This window comes from Panicum hallii, chromosome 9 (genome assembly GCF_002211085.1).
Source record: "Panicum hallii strain FIL2 chromosome 9, PHallii_v3.1, whole genome shotgun sequence".
Taxonomy (NCBI): domain Eukaryota; kingdom Viridiplantae; phylum Streptophyta; class Magnoliopsida; order Poales; family Poaceae; genus Panicum; species Panicum hallii.
Window position 1 is genome coordinate 66,702,272 of NC_038050.1, and position 21,498 is coordinate 66,723,769.

A 21,498-nucleotide genomic window follows, 5' to 3' on the forward strand; every position below is an offset into this window, starting at 1 on the left:
ACCTTAGAATTTTATCGTGTCACACGGCCACCGCGCCATCCTTCGAATATCTTTCGTCAAAAGAAGTGCATGTTGGCGTGCAATCCGTACATCCTCGCTCGCAGCTTCTTTCTTTCTAAAAGAAGGCAGTAAATTATAAAAGCCCTCTGGTCACAAATGACAGTGCTTAACAGAATAACAGCGAATGAGTAAACTAAACAGCCGGCGGGGCCCGATGCGACTCCCGATTCCTTGGCGATTAACGCAACACGAAACCCGCGGATAAACGGAACGAACAAAACGATCCCCTCCCCTACGATTCCCCTTCCCGATCCCGTCACGTCTCCTGAGACGCACGCCCTCCCTTTGGCCTCCCCTGCCTTGCCGTCCCCTCGTCTCCCTCCCCCTCGCGCGATTTCCCCACCCCTCCTAACCCCAGCGCCGGCGCCGCCCGGAGTCCACCGCGAGTCATCTGCTCACGCGGATCCTCCAGCCCCAGCCGCCCCCGCGCGCCTCCCCCGGTCATCGCGCTCGCGCCCGGCGATCGCCGGCGCTCCCAAGGTCGGTGCAGCTCCTCTCTGCCCCCGTCTTCGCGTGGATTTTTATTTTTTCATGGCGATTGTGCGGATAGATTGGCGGGACTAGTTCGATTCGGTTCCCGAGTTCCGCGATGGTTGGCGGGGAACTCCGGTGGTTGAATCGGTCTTATGTTGTGTGGTGGGGTGGGTTAGACAGTAGGGGCTTCTCTGGAAGTTAGCTCGCGACCTGTTGGTTCGCTGCTGAACCTTGTGGAGCGGGGCACCGAATTGGCGAATTGCTTTTCGTGGATGTGACGTGGGGGGGGGTGCGGAGGGAGATAGGTGTTGTGCAATTACGTCTGGCCTGTTTTGTGTCAGGGGGGAGTCGATTGATCAATACATCAATACGTTTGGAACTTAATGGTTGTTTAGTTTGGACTGCAAGTATATCTGCTTGCAGTTACAGAGGATAGACTGGTAGATAATTAGTGCTTGATGTAGGAAAATTACATCTGCTCTGAGATGATGGCTACAAGTAGTATTTTCAATTTGGTTTTAATGCCTTCCGAATGTAGCTGCTTAAGCTTGTTCAGGACTTAGCTTTGGCTTGTCTACTGATCCAAATAGTAACGCCTCTACGTTTTGCATAGTTTGTCCAGTTTGGTGCTTTTGTCGTATTTGTGAGTTCTGAAGGAACGTTGAATTTATTGTACTTTTACTTCCTGGAAAATGGTGGTATGCAAAATGTGGATAATTTGTTTTTACGTGTAGGTTCGTACGTCTGGCATGGCAAGGGAGTTATCAACTGCCCCTGCCTTCTGTTTTCATGAATGATGTCCTTCCTTTCGAAGGACACACATGCACAAACAAGATTTAACTGGCCATGGAGAAGCCAATCCCCATTGTCAGCACAACTAATTGTTGATATTCCACCTGAAGTAGAGTTGTCGGACTACCGACAGTTGCCTAGTTCTGGAAGTGAGAGCCCGTCAGGACTTCTCCATGGTGAAGGCTTCAAGGAAGAACCGATTCCTGACTTGGATATTTTCTTTGAAAGGCTTTATGAATATTTCTGCGCAAAAGGGCTCAGGTGTATCATTACCAAATGGATAATAGAAATCCTTAATGTACTTTTTATGGTATGCTGTATCGGATTTTTCTTCTTATTTGTTGATTGGGATACCCTTATTCATTTGAAATGCGGTGTGGAGGCACTTGAATCTGGGGAGAAACCATGTGATCTGATGAAGGTCATTAAGCATGACCCATTAGTCCCCTTCACATTGCCCAAAATGATAACTGTTGGTTCAATGGTCATATTGACAAGCTATGGACTTACCAACTTCCTCAAGTTCTTTGTACAGTTAAGAAGTACACTCAACGTTCGTCAATTCTACTATGACAGGTAACCTTTCTGCTTATGTAGTTCATGCTTAAGTTTTTTTTAGCTCAGAGCAATGACTTTACCTATATTATGTGTACCTTCATGCAGGCTTAAGGTCAATGACCTTGAGATCCAGACCATATCGTGGCCCAGAATAATCGAGAAGGTTGTCCTGCTCCAAAAATCTCAAAAACTTTGTGTTGTTAGGGATCTCTCAGAGCATGATATTATCATGAGAATCATGAGGAAAGAAAATTATTTGATTGGGATGGTCAATAAGGGCATCCTTTCATTTCCAATTCGTTCTTGTGTGCCTGGAGCTGGTCCAACTGCCAGATCACATCAGCATGGCAGGAGAAACCATCTAATACTTCCAAAGGCCCTTGAATGGACCTTAAATTGGTGCATCTTCCAAAGTATGTTTGATAGGTAAGGCAGCCCGTAGCTCTCATCTGTAACTACTTATGACCACCGGATTTTTTTTTCAACTATAGTTGGCTAAAATACTTCAGTCTCTACATGACCAAGCTATGTGTTTGTTTTTACATGCTACTCTTTCTTTGGATATGAGCTCAGCCTAGATAGGCTGTCAAGCTGCTGCTCACGTAGCTGCATTAGATGGGTGATATAAATCAACTAACTGTTAATGCAATCTTTATTATTTTACCTTTTTTATTTAATTTAATACTGGTGACACTTTGTTTAAAAAAGAACTATCGACATAATTCTTACTAGTCCAGTGTGCATTGCTAAATTTTAGAACAATCTGTACTAATACATTTTCTTGGTTACCAGATTTAAATTCTTGTTACTTTCATTAGCTTGAATAGTCAATCCATGAAGGAACCATAAGGGATCCCATTTCCTCACATAAGTCTGAATCTCTTCCAGCAGATCAAGTGGGGGTTTACATGTTAGCACCTAGAGTCTTCCCCAACCTCCAATGTGTATACCATCCATATATCTTTCTACCAAGCATTCGTATATTATTTTGGGATGGTTCAAAACATGTAGTTCAAAATGTGTAGCTTACTATATTGTTCTATTTTGCTAGGGTTTGGTCTCTTCTCATTGTGGATTTTTTACTGAACATCCATTCTCCTTTTCAGTAAATTTTGCGTACGGAAAGAGTTTTTGACAAGCCCAGATGTGTTGAAAAAGCAATTTATATTTGTTGGCATTGCAATGCTTATCCTGTCACCCTGCCTTGTGATATTTCCATTGGTGTACGTCATTCTAAGACACGCTGAAGAAATTTATAATCACCCCAGTACAGCATCATCTAGGCGATGGTCAAACTTATCGAGGTGGATCTTTAGGGAGTATAATGAGGTAGCTTCTCCTCAGAACTCATTATTCCCTTTACTGTTATTGTAGCTGCAATAAATGATTTACATGAATATTTGATCTCTCCAGCCCCCTTTCTTAATTTCTGTCGCGCAATTTCATAGTATAGGCACACATTGTTTTCCTGATCTAAAACTCATTGATTACAATTATTTCAGGTTGATCATTTCTTCAGACACAGAATGAACAACGGTGCTGTGCATTCTTTAAATTACTTGAAGCAATTTCCAACCCCACTGGTTTCCATCATGGCAAAATTTGTATCTTTTGTTTCTGGTGGCTTGGCTGGTGCTCTAATAATCATTGGATTTGTGGGCGAATCTATTCTCGAGGGACATGTAAGCCCTATGTTATGAACTGTTGCTTTGGCTAAATTGCAAATGCCCCTCTATAAGTCACTTAAGTGCAGATACCTCCCTGCAAGTAAAATATCTGCGTTTATCACCCACAAGTATAATCAAATGCAAAGGCGAAGGAGAGGGTGTGGGAGGATCTGACTAAATTTTAGGTGGGCACATTTGATCTGGCGGACTTAAGTGCACAGTTATAACCTTCCTCATCCCCACCTTTCTATGCTGCCAACAAGCGCGGAACACTTGAGATCACAACTTGATATGGCATGAAGTTAGAATTTCACATATGGTGATAAATGCAACAATTTTACTTGTAGGGGTGTGTTTGCAACTTGAAGTCACTTGTAGGGGGTATATGAAGCTCGATGTGACTTGTATGGGTGTTTGCATTGTCCTTTGTATTTGGTTGGTACCTGCATCATATTCGCCTTATAAAATCTGATGTGTTATTTTTGCAGATTTTTGGAAGAAACCTGCTCTGGTATACCATTGTTTTTGGAGCAATAGCAGCTGTAAGTCGAAAAGTAGTGGTAGATGAGCTTCAAGTAATTGACCCAGAAGGGGCCATGTGCCTCGCTGTTCATCAAACACATTACATGCCAAAGCGGTGGCGTGGTAAAGAGAGCAGCGAACTTGTGCGAAGAGAATATGACACATTATTTCCGGTAACTAATTCAGCTCTAGTATTTCATTTCACATAGCTCGCGTAAAATTGTTCGTATGCCATATTTTACCAACAGGCCAAGGTACCAATAAAAATTCCTGCGTGCCATACAGTTTGGCTTTAAAATGCAGGTGTTCCAATCCATCCATTTGTTTGTATTCAGCGCTGCTTTGAAATTCCCCATGCCACTGCCATACTAAAAGAAGTTACTCTCAACTTCTTTTTCTACTACCCATTCAATTTTATAAGACATATGTTTATGGAAAATGTCACACTTCCTAGCTTTTGACAAATGATTAATCTAATTATATGTAAGTTCAGTGTACATAAATCTAGATTCGTAGTTCAGAGTACTTTTAGTGTGATACTGATTTGGTAATAATCAGCTATACTGTAGGATATTAATTTGTCAAATTATGCTTATGATGATTTTCCCAGACCAAGCTATGCCTTACAAAATGAAGTACTTTTTATTTTTATACTAGGTTAGTACTAGTGGGGAAAAAGGCAGTTTGGATCCATGCTGGAAAGTAGAAACTATTTTAGATAGCTATGTAAATCCACAGGATGCAAGTAAAATGCTTTGTTTCATAGTTAGAAATCTGTATCGTACATTAAGATCTTGGTTGGTTCTACTTTTATGGCGTATGTCTTACATCATGGGTATAAGCGTATTGGTTATGCGGTTTGCTTCAATTATATGGCACTAAGAATTGACTTGAGAATTTATGATGCAGTATACTATAATTATGCTACTTGAGGAGATGGCCTCGATTTTCATCACTCCTTACTTGCTCATTTTTGAGCTACCAAAGGTAGTTTTCTGAACTAATTCAATAGTGGTTTTCATTTAAACAAGATTACTGACATTTGTGAATTCTTGTCATCCACAGCGAGTTGATGACATTCTGCGCTTCATCTCAGACTTCACAATTTATGTAGATGGAGTGGGAGATGTATGCAGGTTCTCTGCTGCTGTTTCTTTTCTTAGTTTCTTAGCCCTTATTTTTGTTTCGGCCTTTGCAATACTTAACATTGTTATTTCTTTATCTTTCAATAGCCTAAGCTTGTTTGACTTCAAAAGACATGGAAATAGAAACTATGGGTCACCATTCAATGGTCTTAAAAGCCTCAGAAGCTCTCAAGGGAAAATGGAGAAATCATTTTTAAGGTACATGCAGTTTCAAGTATTATTCATATTTTTTACTAGGCATGTAGTGTGGTTTATCACAAATGCATCCTATGTGCTGTCAAGGGTTGATTAGATGGCTTGGAGAGCTCGAGTACTTCAATGCTTGCTCTGAAGTTCTTGTCTTCTGCTGTATTGTAGTTGAATGCGATGCTTGCAAGATTATGTCTAACCACATGAACTATGCATTTGTGCCTGTAGAATATGTACCATCTAAAATGCACAGGTAAACATTTTGGAAAAGGGGCTTTAGGAAGTAATCATTAGGGTTTAGTTAAAGTGTGAACTGAATCCTGAAAATTCCTAGAACATGCCGCCTCTTCCAAACAATCCTTAATATGGGTATTTGGTGGAAATTGTTGCCTAGGAAAATAAAAGCATCCAGTTTATTTTTAGAGTGCTTAATCCTAAGCATGGCCTAAAGCAGTAACCTTTTTATGCCTTTAATCATTACTGCCTTGTTGATACTAGATGTAGCAGACTATAGGCACTGACAAATTTTTACCACTGATCAGAAGTTATTCTAAGCAAGCGACACTCATTCTATAGATACAGTGGAATATAAGCACCGATGAAAGATATATCAAGCACCATTCTATTTGTCCCACACGGTGTACGGTACACTCCCAATCATGTCCTGGCCCTCCTGGGTTTGGCTTCTGCCATACAGGCCTGAACTGCACACTTACATTTTTCCACTATCCTTAGGAGAATGACATCTCAGGGAGGTCGAGATCAGAATAGGTTACCTGTACTCAGCTGTTCAAACCAGATTTTGTGTTTGCATTGCAAAACCAGGAGCAGCATATGAATTCTAACTGTATTACATGATTGCATTCAGTTTTCAGAGTGTCTACCCATCATGGGAGCCAAATGCTGATGGTAAGCAATTCTTATCTATCCTCCAAAAGTTCAAGGAAAGGCAAATACGTCAGCAAGCTCTTGCACAATATCAAGCAATGGAGGCTTCAGGTTTTGTGGCAGGCACTAGAAGTCAAACCTTCCAACAACTCCGAAGTGGTATCCATGGCCATGCTGAGGCCACCCTGCCTCCTGTTTATAACTTGGGCCCTTTGGGATTGCTTGACACAGACCAAAGAACTCATCCATATATCCTGGACTGGTATTATACGTGTCATCCACCACACTCAGATGCAGCTGAGACTCCACAATTTGAGCAAGCATTCCCTGAGACTGGTGTGAGCACAAGTCCACCAGCAAGGGAAACATCTGAAATTGAAGAAGTCGGAAACTGGGAATATGAGTTGTATGAAAGAGTTCGGAGTCATCTGGGGACATCAACATCAAGTGCTCTGTTCCAGAACGCTCCAGTGAAGCACCATGATATAGAAGAGAACTCTAATAGCCATTGGTGGGATCATGCCCCTACATATTCTGGCGGTCCGCAAGGCAGCTTCCTTGAGCCTCCAGAATTTGGAAATCGATACATGTCAGACCCTCATTCCAGTAAGCACAGCGGAGGTATATCAGAGGGGAGCACAGAGGATCTGGAGCGGAGCAATAGCAGAAGCGGCGGCGGCGGCGGCTGGAGAAGCCCCCAAGCCTTGTCCAAGACAAGGTACATGGACGACTCTGACATCGAGGAAGAGCTGAGCCTGCACTTCGCTGATGCCCATCATAAGGATGAAGATGATCGACACCTGGTGGCTGATCATCAGGACCCCACGCCAGCTGGCCTTCATGTAAGAATAATACCTAGAAGCAGTGACCCTGTGTAAGATGGTTAAACTCACAGGATTAGTTAATGCTTGTGTGCTCTTGCGATTCGTCGTGTGAATCACATCAGAAACAAAAAAAAGGGGCACGTCTCGCTCATAAACTGGCAAAACAGCCACAGATTCTTTTGTACAGGTCAGTAACCTCAGTGTATATAGTGTCGTCCTGCTCTGTTTAGGGTGGGGATGATAGAAACATTCTTTTACAAGTTGGAACGCATGCTTGGAAGCTGCAACACGAGTGCTGTAACCTTGGTGATCGTTCGTCACTTGGTGTAGCTCTGTCAAGTGGCATCGTTGATATATAGAACTTGAATAAGCTGGCAATTACTACCCATTATATCCTGGCGACCTGGCGTAGCTTCAGCGTCGTAGATGCAGACACGGACTCCTGAGCCGATCAGCTGCGGATGCTGTGGGATGCGATGCTGGAGCTTCGGCAGCAGGTTGAGCGAAGCAATTGCTTTGCTCGGCGCCTTTGCCATGAAGTTTTCTGCAGCAGAAGTCCCTGGCACGGTGATTCTGCCCTCCTGAGAGCCAGACAAGGATCTGCCAACTTTAGCTTTCTTGTCGAAGCCATCAAGAATTCAAGATCGTCGTCCTTCCAAAACGAGGCCGTTTTGATGGGTGAGAAAGTAGGTTTCGTACGCACGCAACATAGACGCTACCAAACCCTTGCAGCTATAGAACGACAGGCTGGACCAGTAGGACTCTGGACTTCCGGGGCAGACCGGCGACAAGAACGAGGGGGACCTCATTTGGAATTGCTACCCACGTTGCTAACTGTTCATGGTCCAAACTGCTTCACTGTTGTTGATCACCAAACACAGAGTCTAGAAAAATCTGGTGAAAATTATTATTATTATTTTTGCGGTTTGATGGAACTTAGATATAAATCCATGGGTGAAGCGAGCAAACAAGGCCACCGGGCTCATCTCCATTGCACGATGGAGTCGGCAACAATGGTGAGCAGTACTTTTCCATTGAATTGGCACGATTTTGTCCAATGGCAAAGCTTGCCTCAGCGCAGTACAAATCATTAAGTTTCGTTAAAAGAAAAGTACGCTTGGCGTTTGAAACAAAGAAAACAGCTTGTTTTCACCATGTTTCTTAAAGTCAGGTAAGCTTGACTGGAGGGAGAATAACACACGCTTTTGGGTTAGAAGGACTAGCAGTGTAGCACAGGATTGAAAACCTGCTCACTGCAAAATCCTGCTCATGAAAACAGGCAGGCTGAAGAACTCCACTTCAGTACTGCTGTGCTGGCTGCGCCGGCTAGTGGTTGCCAAGGCCCACTCGGAGCGTCCTTTCACCCAGTTGTCCGCTTGGCGTTGATTAATTGCGATGGCGGTCGTAGCCGCCCCGTCACAAGCACACCGAGCCGAACCCACATTCACCCAAGATGGTTTCCCGCACGTTTTGCTCCCCACGCACCATGGACTCCACCGCACCGCAACCACCCGTCGCTTTCGCGGGTTCAAACCGGCAACGAACGCAACGGCCCGGCGGCCCCAATCCCTCCTCCCTCTCGCGCACAGAGAGGGAGGAAGGCAGAGGACTCGGGACTCCGTGGCGGCCGGCGAGGTCGGTCGAGGAGTTTGAGAAAGGTTGGGCGGTCATTTTCCCCAGCCGATCCACCGCAGCAGCTACCCCCCGAAAGCAACGGCGATCCCGCGCCGCCCGGCGCCCGTCTCGTACCAGGTTTCTGGTCCGATCCACGGCGGTTGGGCGGTAGGTCGGCGGTGGTTGGGCGCGGGGCTCTTCTCGTTTCTTGCCGCCAACGCCTGGATCGGCTCCGTCCCCGCACGCATGAGCAGAGCACGACCCGGTTAAACTAAGCGGCGGCGTTTCGGTGACCCGATCGTCACGAGGAGATCGCAGCCGCGCCACCGTGTCCGGGCGGGCAGGTATCGTACCGGTGGCGCCTTCGAGAACCGAGAGGGGAAAAAGGAGAAAAAAATAACCGAGAGGGGAGGCCGGCGGAAATTCCTGTGCGAGAGCGATGCGCCGACCGGTGTGCTACGTGCTGCTGCGAACGTGGGTGGATTCTTCTCCCGGCCCGGTTTCTTATTGAGGGGACAAGGCGAGCCGTGAGCCCGTGAGCGCATATGTCACTGCAGGGGGCACACCTCAGGGATCCATTGGTCGGCTCGAACAAAATTTTCAATGCGGCGGTAGGAAGTCAAACGGTTTTGTTTTGAGCTGACAGCGAAGCGATGTCGGTAACTACTTTGAAAATGGCTCCCCGGGGAGAAAACCGTACTCGAGTTGATGATTTTGTAGACCAATTGGGGGCTCTTGTGCGAAGCGTTTGACGAGGGCGTTTTGCTTGCTGAAAGTTCAAATGAAATTTGTCAAATTCAACCGTCATGCTCGGTTGATTATCCTGTTGCGTGACCTCAATTTTTGACCTTTTTTAATGTTAGTATTGTTACGATTACTCTTCTATGTGGCCATGTGGCAGCACCTTGAAAATTAAGGGAATCAAGCACACAGTTTCACATGAGATCCCTTTCCGGTCTTGCGAGTGCCACTAGCATGGCTTCTAAAGTTCAGGGTGATTTCCTTTCGAACGGGGATGATGTGTGCTCTCTTTTTCCTTACATAACGGCAGAACAAAGATTCATGGTGCTGACTAATGGGGTTTGTTCGTGATTCTCTAATGGCCAGCTTAAAAGAGATCAGAGAAATTGGCACTTATGTGTACGCACGGTCAAATGCTGGACAAGTACTTTGTTACCATCGTAAGGTACATAATATGTACAGCTCTACGTGGATGTATTATATTTCACCCATCTGTCTATTTTTCATGTAAAAGGAAGATAGATACATGGCCCCACCAAAGCCCCAAGCTGTTGCCGACCAGCAACTTTTAAAGCCTTTCCTTTCCACTTACTACTATGTACACGTGGCAACTAAAGCTAGAAACGGCAAATTAAACCCCTACTCAATTTACAAACTAACCCATGCACCACCCCATATTTACACAAGGCTCCCACATTCCCACCGGGCACACGCCGCTCCCCCCGTTGATCACGTCCTCACGAGCAGGATCTTATGAGGCCAAGGCTGACCAGGTTCTTCTTCACGAGGCTTCCCAGCGAGAAGATCCCCGCGCCGCCGCCGCTTCGGCCTGCGTCGCCCTCCGTGGAGCAGAGGCGCGGCCACCGCTCCTCGTCCACCCGGAGGCTCTCCGTGCCGATCCTCTGGATCACGTCGTCGATGGTCTTGGGGTCCGCCGGCCGGCCGGCCACGTCGGTGACGTGGAACACGTTCATGGCCATGTCGCCCCTGGTGTTGATCTCGGCGTGCGTGACCGAGAGGCTGTTCTCCCGGAACACGCGCGTGACGTAGGCGAGCAGCCCGCGGCGGTCGGTGATGCGCAGCTCCAGCCTCACGCCCTGCCACGGACAGAGGATTTCGCACTCGCGTTAGAAGGGCCGCGGCTGGGACTTCCGCCGAACACATGGCGGTGAAGTGGAAAGTTGGGCACACAACGAAAGAGACTTTGCGAGTGGTAGTGTGAAGATGGGAGGAATCCGGGATCGTGTGCTTTTGCCGCGGTGGCGTGGCATGGAGGGAAAGGAAGGGAGATAAGATACTCAGCGATCACGCACCTCGGATGCGCGCCTCTCGATGGCGTCTTGCAAGCATTGGATCACGCGCCGCCTCTCGGCCGCCGAGCTGATTGGCCGCCCGTCCAACCGCCTGATGTAGAACTCCTGCCGCCAAACCAAGCAACGGTTAATCAAACCGACTCAAAAGAGGTTCAGGGACAAAAATGAATGAATTTAACAGCCGCGCATAGTTCACTGTCTGAATTCAAACGGCAGCAGCATTTCGGTAGATCCAGAGATACAATTTTGATGGCAGAACAATGTAACATTATAAATGGGACTAATCTACTACTCCTTCCATTTTATTTGACCTGACTGGCAAGTCCCAGAAAATTCAGTAATTGGAGATTTTCATGAACAGGAACTATCAAAATATTATCTAACCTTATTAACTTCAAGCTCACCCAAGAATCACAATCACGGGCAAACAAAAGGTAAAAGTTGGGTAAAAGTGAGTGAGAAAAAAACTGGCAGGAAGGCCATACGCCTAACGCAATCTGTCACCCATGGAAACGTCGAGATTCAGGACAGGCACTCCAACCCAAGAACAACAGAGGATGGGGAATTTGGTAATAGCGGCCCTAAATTAGCGCAAGAAAATTCGGGGGGATACAAGTCAAGGGCTCCAAATGTGTAGCCCCAACCCGCTTCACCAAAAAATCTTTGCGGGTCAATCGAGAAAGAAACCGCTAGAAGCCTCACCTGCTGCGCGTGATCGCCGTCGGTGTCGAACGTGCCGTGGTACACCACGTAATCCAAGTCCGTCAAGGTGCAGACGACGTCGAAGAGGAGCTTGGGCCGGTCGCAGCAGCTCACGGTGACCACCGAGTACCCCCTCTCCCCCCAATCCTGCACCGCGACCGCCGTCGTCGTGGGCTGCTCCGCCTGGTCTGCGCAGCTCCCGGCCTCCCCGTCCTCGTTGAGCAGCTGGTGGAGCCGCCGGTCCAGGTTGACGGCCGCGGCGTCGGCGAGGACCGTCCTGGCGCCGCGCGCGCCGCCGCGGAGGACGTGCCTGAGCCTGGACTCGACGCGCCTGACCCGCGCCGCGTCGTCGATCGGCGCGCCCGTCTCCTCGTCGCGCACGAACACGAGCGCGGCGACGCGGCCCCCGTGCGTCCACGCCCTGGCGTCGACGATGCCGCAGCGGAGGTCGTGCAGCACGGCGAAGACCTCGGAGAGGAGCCCCGGGCGGTCGGCGCCGACGAGCTCGAGCAGGGTGTGCACCCCCGCGGCCGCCGCAGCCCCCGCGGCGGCGGGCGGCGTGCGCGGCGGCAATGCGTCGGCGGAGAGCGAGGACTCGAGGCGCGCCAGCAGCGCGTCGGCGTCAGCCACCTTGCGCCCCGTGGCGTCGGTGACGTGGAAGACGTCCATGAACCACCGGCCGTCGTCGGAGGAGATGTAGCCCTTGCGGACGCAGACGCCGTGGTCCGAGAGCGCCGCCACCGCCTCCAGCAGCACGCCGTGCTTCCGCGCGCTGTGCACCTGCACCAGCGTCGCCGTCTCGCACACGCCGTTGTCCACCGCCACCCTGCGCGTCGCCGACCGATCACCGACCGCCCCACCCAGACGAAAGGACCCAAGAACAAGAACCGCTGAAGAAAGGGGGGAAATTCCCCCACGCTCCCTTACCTCGGGGTGTTCATGTGGCGCACGAAGAGCTCGTACACCTCGGAGGGATGGCACCGCTCCATCGCCGGAACCCTCCTCCTCCTCGCCTCAGCCTCTCCTCCCCTCCGCTCCCCTTCAGTTTCCCGGGCTCTCGCGTCGCGACGGTTCCTTTTCCCGCGGGGGCGTGCGTTTCTTTCCTCCTGGGCAGCGCTGGCGGAGATTTCGGTTCGGTCGGGGGGGTGGGTGTGGTCGTAAATCTGGTTGGGGATTGGGGGCACGGAGCGTCGCGCTGGTTCAAAATTGGGTGCGGGAACGGTGGGATCTCGCTCGCTCCGGTCTGTGCTGGCTCCTGGCTGCGGCCTGCCTGTGGGCGCGCGCGGGCGTCTGGGGATGGATGGCCGGGGTTGTCTGGGTCAGCGCCCGTCTAAAATGGGGGACGAGCCCAGACCGGCGATCTCACGCGATCCCTGCCACGGATCGTTGCGTGGGTTCGGCCCGGGCTCCGGAGTCAAACGGCGGTCGCGGGCGAGGACCGGGCAAACGGAACGGTATGCGGCTTGGACTACTGGAGTTCGACCCAACGGGTCGGGTTGCAATTTTTTATCTTTTTTATCATTTTTTGAGCCACTGCTAGTACTGGTAGGAGGCCAGGCTACTCCTACGACATGAGAGGAGGCGCTGCCCGCTGGCGTGTGCTAAAAGCTTCCGGGATCCGGTGGGAAAGTGATGACTCACTGGCCTTGCCGCCGTGGGAAGGGAAAGGATGATGGGGGATCGCCGCGCCGCTGGCCCCACGCGTGGCTGCCACCAGGCACCTGGCAGCCTGGCGCCACGCCCACGCGCGGGCGCCCCCCCTGCCTTTTCCAGATTCTTTCGTGCCCCCGGACGCACGGTCGCTTGCTCCGGCACTCCCCCGCGCTCACTGTCTGTTACTGGTTTTAGCAATCGCCCGTTTCCGCTCGGCGTGCTCGCCGGCGACGACGACGGGCGTACGGGCGAGTCGCGAGGGCACGGGACGCGCACCGGCTTTCGGCGAAAGGACCGGAACGTCTGAACTCCCGGTGGCTGCGTCTGTCTGTGTGGGCGCTCACACTGACTTGAGGAAACGTTGTCCGGTTCGGTGTGATCCGGGGGACCCCAGAAGCAAAGCAAAACTGTAAGCAGGGCCGCGTCGAAAGCGCCTTTTACCCGCGGTGCCGCCTCTTCCCATGCTCGGTGGGGACAAGTTCTTTGCCGGAAACGGAAACGGAGGGGGGAAAGCCGGGGCGTCGGCGAGCCTTGATAGCGCCGGCCCGGGTCAACCACCGCGCTCGGAGGTCGGAGACCACCACGCGGAGCTGGCTCCCGTCCGCACCTGCCACGCCCAGCTTGCGCGCACGCTGGCACGCACGCGCGCCCGCACTAGGATTTTCTGATGCGCGGCGAGTCCGATCCCACCGAACCGTGGGCCCGGGCAGGCGGAGGCATCTGCCTCCGTTCAGACGGGTCAGTGGCTGATGGCCGATGGCTCAGCGCCGCCGCGCGTCCATGATCCACCCTTCCCCTGTTGCTTGCCGTCCAAGCCAACTGTGTACCTGGAAGATGCTGGGCGGGCTCCTCTTTTTCTTGGACCTGTCAAGGCAGCTAGTACTACGAGTAGGCCAGAGAAAGACGGCCGGAGCCGGAATTCGCTCGGTCAGAGAAAAAACCGTCTCGGGGGTGCTAAGCACATTAGAAAAGACTAAACGTGCCATGAATTCCAAGGGTAAAGAAGACCGTCAGTATCCTCGCCAAAAAATTCAAAGGATGCACGAGCTTTCTCAGAAGTGGTTTTCATTGTAAAGGATGATGTACATCATTAATTAATCGAGGTTAGTTGGTGTCAAGTCCATCCGGTAACAGTGATTCCGTTGCGACAAACCTGCGATCCGAAAGGCACGTAGTGGTGGCAGCCAGCAGAGTTTCTCGCCGCGTCCCGTCGTGTCGACCTCATGCCGGCGGGGCGCGCTCGTGTCCGCCGCCCGGTTCCCGTCGACGCCGCTGATCGATCAGATCGATTTTCCCCCAGCTGGATTTGCTTGCGAGCGAAACACGCGTCGTCATGCAGGGCGGCGGCGGGTGGGGGAAAAAAAATCCGGCGAGATCTCACAATGAAGCCATTCGAGTAGCTTGACCCCTAATGATGCTGTCCTTTCCGCACATGCCCTTTCTTTTTTCTCCCCTCCTCCGCGCAGAATTTCTCGCCCGTCCTGCGGATCCTTTCAGGTTGGTTCTACAAGGTTGCGACTTTCTGGCCCATGATGAGGGACATCGCACGTGATCTTCCTCCCAAAGTTGCACACGTCCAGGGTCCGTTTCCAATGCCGATCGTTTGTCTTGTCCCCTCCACAGATCGACACAGTTCGTGAGGTGGATCATTATCATTTGCCGGTCTTTTTCTTGATCGCTGATGATGGTGTGCTAAATTCCTTGTCGAGGTGGTGGTGTGTTTTGCAGCAGCGCTTGCTTGCCTGCCTTGCTCTCAGTGATTTCCGGCTTAAGATGGTGTGGGGACGGCCAGTAGGGAGTAGCTAGTGAGTTTCTTGCCGAAAGCGGAGGCGCGAGGTGATAAGATCGCCGGAGGGAGACGGACGGAAAGCGCGCGCCACCGTGTGGCTAGTGCCGCACCCAGCGTTATTTATTGGCCCGATGGCATGCACGAGCGAGATAGGAGCGTGACCCGTTCGACCACCTCGTCGTGGCCGGCCGCCGGCTGCTGGGCTACCGGAACGGATCAGCATGCATGTGATGCGATCCCCGTGTCGAGACCCCTGTCCTAGGCTCCTAGCGACACTAAGTAGCTAGGCTGGGGTGCGGCTAGAGCTGCTCGGGACCGCGTGGGCACCAGGCGGGCACGTGCCAGGCGGCACGCGGGAAAACGACCGTGTGGGCGGCGCGCGCCGCGGAAACGCGCCCGCAGGCGGAAGAGCACGGCGTCGCGCGGCGCGGCACCGAGCGGGGCGGGTTATCGGATCGTGTCACGTCCCCGGTCGCCGGTCCAACTGAAGAGAACACCAGGCCAGACGCTAACCTGGACGGGAACCCTCGGGCAGGGTGCGTTGGAGTTTGGACCCCTACCTGGCTGTCGCGACCCCCAGACTCCGGGGACACGGCAGGCCGCGCGGCGTATGCCGGCGCGCCACGCACGCAGCGGCCGCCTGCTGCTCCTAGGCCCCTAGCGTAGCCGTGCGGAAACCACGCCGTCAGGGAACAGGGGCAAGGGAGGACACGGCAACGGCCTGGGCGAGGCAGGGACGTGCAGGCGCAAGTGCAAGTGGCGCGTGGCGCCTCCCTGTTGGCGGCCGGGGCGACGTGGTGCGCCCTCGGGCTCCGGACACGGATCGGCGCGTGGGGCAGCGCGCCACCCCCCTCCTCCGGCTTCCTCCGCGCATGTGCGCGGCTCTGGGGAGAGAAAGGGCCAAGCGAGCGCGCGGACGTGTCGACGCCCCACGCGCTCACGTGAGGCCGGCGCCAGAGACGCGGCATGTGCCGAGCGCCAGCGGGCGCGGCGGACCATGTGACGCCGGCCTGGCCGGGGAACGGCGGACCCGGGGTCCGAACCCGCGGCGCGCGCCGGGGTTAGCCGAGGCAGACGCCTCGCCCTCCCGCCCGAGTCGCCTCGAAACCGACGAGATCGCACGGGGGGAACCACGGCCGAACGGTGGGCGCCTGTCGCCGCGCCGCTGCCCGGCTGCCCGGCGCGGCGCGGCACCACGCATGTGACGCCTCCGCCGCGGTGTGTGCCCGCCCTCGCCTCGCGCCAAGCCCCTACCTAGCTCCCCCGTGCCCGTGGCCTCTCCGATTCTTTTTTGTCCCCATGTGCGCTTGTTTAACCGGATGCGCGTTCGTGTCTCGCTCCGGCGACTCTTTTTTTTCTTGATCGAGGGCAGCACGCCGCACGTTCCTGCGAAAATCTTTTCCCCGCATCATCCGGATCGCTGGATGTCTGGAGAAGCCCGGGAAAGCGACAGTGCTCGTACGAGCATTAGTATTCTGATCAAGGAACCGGATGCGTGCCGGGTCGCTCATGACTCTGAGGTAAGCTTACACTCCTACAGGATCCTCCACGATCTTGGAGGACAGCGACGCCCTCGTCCTGCGATCCTTTGTTTAGGCGAAGGCTTAACTTAATCGCGGTTCAGCACGAGGGCCGACTCGCGCTTCACTTTCGGTCGTTTGCCCAGCTGGACGAACAACCGCATGTTTTACCCCGGCGTCATGGTCAGAGCCTCAGAGGATCCAGGTCACCGCGTGCCTACCTGCACCTGTTTTACGCGCGCGCACCCGGCGAGGTTGGTGCCTGTTGGGTCACCAACCCGTCGTCACCGTGACTCTCTCTCTGTGTCCCTGCCCGTCGCTTGCGCCGGTGCGTGGGCTTGTTGGTTGTTGCCGTTGCCGCCGTCTCATTCTCGTGCATGGCCTGGCCCTCGTGCTCGCTCGCTTTCGTTTCGTTCGCGTCGTCTGGGGATTTTGTTGCCTGGCGTGCTGACGAGCAGACGAGCAGGCATGCTGCGAGGCTAAGCGTCTTCCTGCCTGCTGAAAACTACTGGTAGGAGGACGCCGTAGTAGAATTCAGTCTGTGCTAACTAGATTCAGGAGAAAGGGAACTTTTGCCCAACAAATTCCCTGGCGGTTGGGTTCGAATTCCATGCAAAGCTAATCCAGGCAGAGACAGCACGGTCGCGGAGTGACGAGCACGACGGCTGGCGAGCTTGAATCACGCTGTGTTCGAGATGCTGATGCTTCGGCCACTTTGGCCAATGCATCTGCGGATCTGCCCACCTGGGGATACGCCTACCCACCCCCCCACCCCCACCCCCACCCCCCAACGAGATGCAGCTTCCTGCGAACTCTGTGCAGGTGCTCGGTGCTCCCTGGCCCGAGCGAGCCTTTGTTCCTGACCCCTCATAGCTGGGACGGCGACGATGCTGATGGGTCGATGCATCTCTTAAGCTTTTGCAAGCGGTGTGAATCGGATCAGAGTCGATCGGCGAATGCTTCTACGCTCGATGCAAAGCTGCGTAAGATCGGAGGCAGGCACCGGAGTATAGTTGGCCAAATGGGCCGCCCGGCCAAGCACGGCACGTCCTGTTTTCGGCACGGCCACGTTAACGGGCCGTGCCGAGCCGCCCGAAGTGCCGTATTGCTGGCCTAGGCACGGCACGAGGGCATGATAATCGTGCCGGGCTGGGCCGGCGAGCCTGACGTGCCGTGGTGGCCTGCTAGCCCGAGAATCCAGGAGCGGAGAGGCTGGCACAGCGGCGGCCAAAGCGAAGCGCGGCGCGGGACGGCCGGTGGCGACGGCGGCGCGTGTCTCGGGAGGCCGATGACAGCGAGTGGCGCGGGAGGAGGCCGGCAACGATGGCGAGGGTTGCGGGAGGCCGCCGGCCATTAAGTGCGAGTGAGAGAGAAGAAAGGTGGCTGGGTAGGGAGAGGGAGGGAGGTGAAAATTAGGGTCGAGGGAGAGAGAATAGAGTATATATATGAGAGGAAGTGAGCTGTTAATGGACTGTTTCGTGCCTGGTCTTAGTCAGGCCGTGCCTGGACGAGCACTGCAGGTTGGGATGGCGGCCAGGCACGGCCCACACGATCGTGCCGTACCGGCCGGGCACTATGACAATCGTGCCAGGTTGTGCCTGGACCGTGCTTTTCCGGGCTGTGTTTTGGGTCGCCCATTTGACCCGGCCCATCTGGCCAACTATACACCGATGGATGCATGCGCGGTCTGCTCTACGTCTCGATGGGACGATGGCTGAGCTGCTTCAGTCACCTGTACCACAACCCAAACCAACGACGAACTCGGAGGCTCGTTAGCTCTGCAGTCCGGCCTCGTTGTCAGAAACAGGTTGCCGAATGGCCGGACTCGGAGACACGAGGGCTCATCCAGCGAAACAGTTCGTACGCCGGCCGGCACATGAGCCATCGGACGCGAGACCGCAGATGATTTTTCAACAGAAACATGACAAGCGCGTCAGTTCGGAACAAGATGAAGTGCGTCAACAGTAGGCGCCTGGATCACACATCCGTCATCGCAGAACGCAACGGCACAGCTCCGGCGGGGCCTCGAAAGAGACGCGGCGGACGACGCATCCCGTGGAGCTCACGCGGACGCTCGCGGTGTTCGTCTGATCACGAAGGGTGCGGCGCGTCGGCGCCAACTGCTAGCCGCTTCAAGAGCCATGCCCTTGCAGATGATCAGCTAGATGGATCTTCAAGCAAACTTTTAAGTCAGAAGCTGAACCACATTTCAAGTGAAGAAATTGAAATTTCGACTAAGTTTGGAAGGTTCCTTCTTAGAGTGGAGACTGAAATTCAGAACTGACTTGCAACACTAAGAGGAGCTTTACAACTTTCAAATGGGAACTTGAGAACTGAGTGAGGCCTGCTGACTCACTTAGGTCCGATTGCTGCAAGTTGAAGGTCGTTTTTACGATTTAACCTTGCGTCAATTGTACAGCTTTCCGGACTGTAAGTTGGGTTCAAGTTTAGCAACACATGAAACAGCTCATCTCTAGCTATAGGACAGAAACAGAACAGGCTCTTCATCACTTCAAAAAACAAGGAATATGGCAGAGAAAAGGACTGACCGATGACAACACAGGCAACCACAACCACAGGGAATCTCAGACCGGTGCAGACCTTGCTCACTTGCATTTGGATGTGTCTTCCCTTGCATTTGTCTGCACACAAACAAGAGATGCTGTTGCCACCGGGCCCCCGCAACGTTATCTGAACACACATGAAGATATGGACCAAAGGGGCTCCAATCTGATGAAGGCCAGATGGAGCCGGCTCCAGTACAGTACTACTTCAGGGCAACATTGAGAATTGCTGCCTGGGAAGCTTATTAGTAACCTCGAGCGAAGCCACAGTAGCCGACCTTTCCGGCATTCTCTGGCCGCTGCAAACTTCTCATCGGAGTCGCCATCAGCTGCAGAGGCAAGTAGGCAACACACATGACCAGGAACACGATGACCCATGATTCGGCGATCATGGTACAATAAGAGTCGCTTCAGCAAGTTGCTTTCACTTGTATCCGACTCTTACTGCAGTGCTAAGCTTAGGGGAGATCCCCGGCCACACATGCTGAACGGGCCCATACCAGAACAACAGGCAATACAGCTAACATGGCCATGGTCCTGGAAGTTCTTGATAATTTCACCTTGGTGGCCACAAAAATATCCAACACACTTGTCGCCACATTGTGCAGAATCATTGCATGGACTTGCGTTGCGTGCAAGAGGATGCATTCCACAAATGCTATCTTTTGACATCACTTGCATAGTTGCTGTACATGTGCAACTGCTAGGCATGTTACTGTTACCATGTGCTTACTGAAGCGGTGAAGCCCATGCAGGCATGCACTTATGTGTTAATCTGAAAACTGAAGATGGTTAAATAAAAGGTCACAATTGGCAGAGTTCAGTAAACCAAACACAAGCTGCCGACAAATGATAAGCTCAACCCTCATCCATATCTGACCTGCTAACCAATTGGAAGGCATCGAAGTATTCAAGTCAGTGGCCAGTCAAACAAGGAACACTGGGTAATGCAATGCGACTATTTAACATTGCCATCAATGAGTTGCTTGAAGCAAAAGGAAAAGTAGCCTGCCTATCCCTTTCACCTGTTCAGCTTTGCAAGGCCCTTTCAAAAGCAGCAAGCTTGAATGACCGAATCACTATATTTCCACTGCTGGCAAACAAAGGAAATTACTTCAGCGTGGTTATTCTGATTCATGCAACAAAATAGTACAGCTACTCAGAAGTTCAAGATACCACAGAGTTAGAACGCCCCACCTAGCCAACCCAACCATAAAACCCAGGTGTTATAGTGGGAGGGGTGGGGACCTTTATCCTTGGTCCAACATTCCCCCTACGGCGTGCGAGCCCGGCGTAGCCCGCAGCAGGTCTCAGCACACGAGAGACGCAGGGGAAATCGCGCAGCGGAAATGCGTGGCCGAGAGAGATCGAACCCAGGACCTCGGCTCTGGTACCAAGTTAGAACGTCCCACCTAGCCAACCCGACCATAAAACCCAGGTGTTTGAGAGGGGTGGGGGCCTTTATCCTTGGTATATACTAAACATATCTCACGGAGCATTAATTGGCTTATATTTCATGAACCATACCTCAAATTTCATTTGTTGCCTTGCAGAGTTTACCCTTGGTGCAGTTCTGATGATTCTGTGGCATCACCACATTCACAGTTGTCCATATTGTGGCCATAAGGACGGCACGTCATGCTATCAGCAAAGCAAAAACTAACAGGCTCATCACTTAACAAACAATAAATATCACAAAGAGATCATCGATGACACAGCCAACTACAGCACATGAACATAGCGGCAACTAGCGAAGACCCAAATGCAACTCGTACAATATTATCTGGAAACACATGAAGGGATGAACCAAAGGGAATCCATCTAATGATCAAGGCCAGACTCAGTTCCACTGTTTTCAGGCATCCTCAGCGCGTTCGTCCTGGCAAACCATCGTGCAGTAATCGCCGGTCATACCCACTGCAAAGCAACCGGCTGTGCACATAGTATAGCAATCAAAGCCTACATCTGCGGCATTCTCAGGCCATTGCCGCTGCAGAATGTCTAATGATGCAGGCAGCTTGTCGCCACCAGTGGCTACTGCAGAGACAACACACATGACCAGGAACATGATGGCAGCAACCATTGATTTGGCTGTCATGGTGGCAATGGAAGTTGCTTGACGCTCTTCAGAAAAGCCTCTTTGGCTTTCACTAGGACCTAACTCTTAGTTTCACACTGCAGTGCTACACTTAGGGAGACCTCTAGCCATATATATAGATGAAAGAGGAACTGATCCGTACCTCATAGCAGTAAGCAATGGGCAATGGCTAACATGGGTTACTTGTTAAATTCTAGTTCCCCCTCAGATCACAAGTATCTAGATATCGCGCTTGTGGAGTTGTGGTACAGTAGAGAGATCGGCACATAGATTTGAGTGCTTGAGGTTGCATTTAGTAAGAATATCTTCAGGCACCACTTGCACGGTTGGTGTTAGGGTCAACTGGTATGCAGGTTACCATTTGCTTTCTGAGCCTATGCACTGA

The 21,498-nt window shown here is 52.2% G+C and overlaps 2 protein-coding genes across 5 annotated transcripts; one reads left to right on the forward strand and one right to left on the reverse strand.

Moving 5' to 3' along the window:
• Positions 1–287: 287 nt before the first annotated feature.
• LOC112874685 (autophagy-related protein 9) lies at positions 288–7,439 on the forward strand. 4 transcript variants are annotated; one of them, XM_025938159.1, is made up of 10 exons: positions 288–540; positions 1,269–1,902; positions 1,990–2,310; positions 2,991–3,213; positions 3,387–3,566; positions 4,040–4,246; positions 4,983–5,060; positions 5,139–5,209; positions 5,306–5,416; positions 5,950–6,253. In XM_025938159.1, exons 2-10 carry the CDS (start codon positions 1,328–1,330, stop codon positions 5,981–5,983), a joined length of 1,800 nt encoding a protein of 599 aa, XP_025793944.1. In that variant the 5' UTR covers positions 288–540; positions 1,269–1,327; the 3' UTR covers positions 5,984–6,253. The 4 variants fall into 4 exon arrangements, with proteins under 4 accessions (XP_025793944.1, XP_025793945.1, XP_025793942.1 ...); XM_025938160.1 differs by having other exon boundaries at positions 289–540; positions 5,984–6,253; XM_025938157.1 differs by lacking the exon at positions 5,950–6,253 and adding an exon at positions 6,276–7,173 and having other exon boundaries at positions 292–540.
• Positions 7,440–9,890: 2,451 nt separating this feature from the next.
• LOC112878003 (ACT domain-containing protein ACR8-like) lies at positions 9,891–12,972 on the reverse strand. The gene is made up of 4 exons (XM_025942377.1): positions 12,417–12,972; positions 11,490–12,315; positions 10,788–10,892; positions 9,891–10,571 (listed from the first exon to the last, which is right to left on the reverse strand). Exons 1-4 carry the CDS (start codon positions 12,476–12,478, stop codon positions 10,212–10,214), a joined length of 1,353 nt encoding a protein of 450 aa, XP_025798162.1. The 5' UTR covers positions 12,479–12,972; the 3' UTR covers positions 9,891–10,211.
• Positions 12,973–21,498: the final 8,526 nt, after the last annotated feature.

What these genes read in the sequence shown, in the direction of transcription:
- LOC112874685 (XM_025938157.1), top strand. Translation starts at nt 1,328, where the DNA reads ATGATGTCCTTCCTTTCGAAGGACACACATGCACAAACAAGATTTAAC. An exon ending in TTCCAAAGTATGTTTGATAG is followed by an intron (nt 2,311 to 2,990) that starts GTAAGGCAGCCC and finishes TCTCCTTTTCAG; the next exon opens with TAAATTTTGCGTACGGAAAG. An exon ending in TCTTTAGGGAGTATAATGAG is followed by an intron (nt 3,214 to 3,386) that starts GTAGCTTCTCCT and finishes CAATTATTTCAG; the next exon opens with GTTGATCATTTCTTCAGACA.
- LOC112878003 (XM_025942377.1), bottom strand. Translation starts at nt 12,478, where the DNA reads ATGGAGCGGTGCCATCCCTCCGAGGTGTACGAGCTCTTCGTGCGCCAC. An exon ending in CGCCACATGAACACCCCGAG is followed by an intron (nt 12,316 to 12,416) that starts GTAAGGGAGCGT and finishes GGCGACGCGCAG; the next exon opens with GGTGGCGGTGGACAACGGCG. An exon ending in TCGAGAGGCGCGCATCCGAG is followed by an intron (nt 10,572 to 10,787) that starts GTGCGTGATCGC and finishes TGTCCGTGGCAG; the next exon opens with GGCGTGAGGCTGGAGCTGCG.